The sequence below is a fragment of the Lactuca saligna genome, chromosome 2 (assembly GCF_052625555.1).
Source record: "Lactuca saligna cultivar CGN05327 chromosome 2, ASM5262555v1, whole genome shotgun sequence".
Lineage (NCBI taxonomy): Eukaryota > Viridiplantae > Streptophyta > Magnoliopsida > Asterales > Asteraceae > Lactuca > Lactuca saligna.
Window position 1 is genome coordinate 59,235,265 of NC_136418.1, and position 3,336 is coordinate 59,238,600.

The 3,336-nt window shown below is 30.4% G+C and overlaps 1 protein-coding gene across 1 annotated transcript; it reads right to left on the reverse strand.

The window, feature by feature from the left end:
* Positions 1–1,117: 1,117 nt before the first annotated feature.
* On the reverse strand, positions 1,118–2,933 carry LOC145031012 (CASP-like protein 2D1). Its single transcript, XM_078979451.1, has 3 exons — positions 2,300–2,933; positions 2,093–2,204; positions 1,118–1,602 (listed from the first exon to the last, which is right to left on the reverse strand). Exons 1-3 carry the CDS (start codon positions 2,461–2,463, stop codon positions 1,342–1,344), a joined length of 537 nt encoding a protein of 178 aa, XP_078835577.1. The 5' UTR covers positions 2,464–2,933; the 3' UTR covers positions 1,118–1,341.
* Between the last annotated feature and the right edge of the window lie 403 nt (positions 2,934–3,336).

The window sequence follows — 3,336 nt, forward strand, 5'->3', positions numbered from 1 at the left end:
TATATATATATATATATATATATATATATATATATATATATATATATATATATATATATATATATATATATATATATATATATATATATATATATATATATAACACCAAAGTATGCCATACTATATCTAAATAAAATTCTTAATATATTGGATTTTGAGTTTTAAGTAATGTATATATTGTTTAAGTAGACATTTATCTTTTTTGATAAATATTATCTTATGGCAGACTCAAAATTATGAAATTGCAATATTGTAAAAGGATCGGGTTAATGAGTCGGGTATTCGTTGATTTGATGAATACGGGTATTGATTTGATTAATCAAAGCCATGAGGGTTATTGGAGTGGGGCGGGTCAGGTTTTTAAAAGTTTTAAAGGGTTTGGATTGAAGGTGATTCGCTCCGAACCCACTGAAATTATAGGACTACTAGCTGCTCAGCTTGTTATCTGTTTGTATTCCGTTGATATGTATTGGCTTTTTATTTTAAAATGAAAAATAAAATTACATTTAAAATATGTTTATGATTTTAGGTAAGGATGAAAATTTGGACCGGGAACCGGTTGAAACGGGAACCGGATAGTACCGTTCGGTTCCGGACCGAGACAATATTCTTGTGGATTTTTGGAACTGGGAAGTAGTAGAAACTGGAACCGATAGAACCAGCAAAAATCGCAACTGTTGGTTACTGTTTCTCGAGGACGAGTTCCAATATTGAAGACACAGCAAGAACCAGTTGGAACCGGAACTGGCGGTTCGATTTGGTTCTTAATTTCGGTCAACTTCGGTTTCCAGGCTGGATCCAGTTCAGACGGGTTCCAGTCGGGTCGGTTCCTTTTCATCCCTATTTTTAGGGTTTATTTTGGTTATTGATGATTTTGAAAAACTGGAGCAAACAAATGAATAATTTGTTCGTTTGTTCCCTTAAAAAAAGAAACATAAGAAGTTTAAAATTTCATAAATCTAAATCAAACAAGTATAGAAGCACAAAATATAGAAACATAAAACAAAAAATGGACCAGTTCAAACTCTTCAAAATTAAAATTAAATGTCCATCAACTACTAGGTCGTAAACATATTATCACTTGCATATTATCACTTGCATTCAAAACAAAATTGACTATTTTGTAAAGGCTTTAAAATTTTATATTGTCAATCATAACATCATGAACATGTGAGACACACCACCATACAAATCTAAACTTTTTAATCTTCGGATTATCTTTACAATAATAAGACCAAAATAAGGAAAACCCGGTTGGTCAAAAGTCAAACACCATAGTCCATAGTGACCAAAATAAGGACAACTTTACGATTGTACTGTACAACCCATTAATGCACAAATCTAGGTCCTTTCATCTTCAACTTCTTTGGAAGAAAGTGGAGGTTCATATCTTGTAAAAACCCTAAAAGCCGAAATCAAAGAAAGCAGAAAGAAACAAAGCAAAGCAATAAGATGAAGAGCCAAAATGAGATTTAATCTCCCACAAAACCGCCCATACGAAGAACATGCTTCACTCCATGTCACCTTTGGGTTGCCATTGTAGGCCAAATACACTATCTCCCCAAAGCTACCACCGCTTGCAACCATCAAATATGCCACCACCTATATCATCATCGTGTCAGAAAAATCTATAAAATATTTAAAAATTTTCCCTATTATTTTACGAAGAATATGAATGTTTCTATTAGGGGTCAAAATGGGTAAAACTTTAAATCAATTAAAACTTGGTTGGTAGACTGTTATCTTCTTCTTCTTCTTCCTTTCTTTTTTCTTTTTTTCTTTTTTCATACTAAAGATTACTTTACCACGTTTTTAATAAAACAGTAAACTAGAATGTTGTAGACACCTAAACGTAAAGTCATAAACAATTAATATGTTTTAAATTAGATAACTTTTTTTTTTTTTTTTTTTTTTTTTTTTTAATTTGGCTGAATATACCTTTTATGAATAAAATATATTGTTCTAGAACTTCTCTTATCCTTCTATTGGTGATATTTTTTTAAGGATTTACTGTTAAATGAAATCGTAACCACTTGGACAAAGTCAATTGAATAACTTAAAGTATGAATAAAAGACTAAAACTAGATATAACCTGATCGCAAACAAAAAATATCCAAGCTTTGTTCATCAAGTTCTTAACCCATGAAGAAATAACAGCAACCAGAGCATACCCAGCAGAAATTGCACTAATACTAACCAAGAATCTGTCAAAAAACACAGAATCTCATAAAATAAACACAACATTTCAAGAATTATTGATGGGTGTCATTTGAAACATGTCAAAGAGATGGATAATTACTTCAGACCCTTGAGATTACTGAACTCTATATTGCCATACATTTCGTTATTTTGATGATTGGTCAAAGTCAACCACGTAGAACCAAGACTTAGAGGAACCACAATCAACCTTAAAGAGGAATCAATAACTTTAAGGGTATTCACATTTTCACCAAGAATCATCATTTTGAAACCAAGAAAACCCCACTTCAAATTCGCAACTAGAAACTGAGAATATAATCAATATTCTGACTTTTCACTTCAAGAAAATGAAATTTAACCAGTACAAAAAACCGCTTTCTTTTGGGATGAAATTGTTTGCAAGAACAACTTGCGAATGAATATAAAAAATGGGAAATTTAGGGTTTTCTTTAGACTAAAGAATCGTGATTTGAGTTGGTTAAAAGTGCAAGAAAAAAATTAAGCTTTCTTGTTGTGACCTTTGCGAATACGAACCAAAACGGGTGCAAGAAAGAAGGTTTGTTATATGAATCTGGTTAGAAGAACAATGGATGAATAAGTCTATAGAATTGGGGAATTTGTAAGGTTTCTTTAGTGCCAAAAATCATGATTTGAAGTTGGTAAAAAGTGCATGAAATCGATAATGGATTCCAAATGGCAGAAAGGCCCTTTCACGGAGCAATCACATCCACTCAACTCCATTTTGGGTGCTCTACTAGCACGAATATGTGTATAAACAATCATTAGATTATAGTGCACAACCAATCGCTTCATATTTGTGATTCCTTATTTTCAATTGTTTTTATATTTTTTTCATTGTATTCCCTTTAAACTAGATATAAGTTACAAAACAAACCCTTATACTTTTTATTCTTTTTAATTTCAACAAGAAATACACATATAAAAATAAATACTAAAAATCTTTAAAAATATATATTAATAATTTTTTATTTTTGTTGTCACTGTAAATACAAATTCATTTTCAATAAAGTTTATCTTTCACTAAAAGTTAATGATATATTTTATTATTTTAACTTACATTTTTAATAACCAGCCAATTTATAATTTTTCCAACTCGCTAAACTATACATGTTTTTT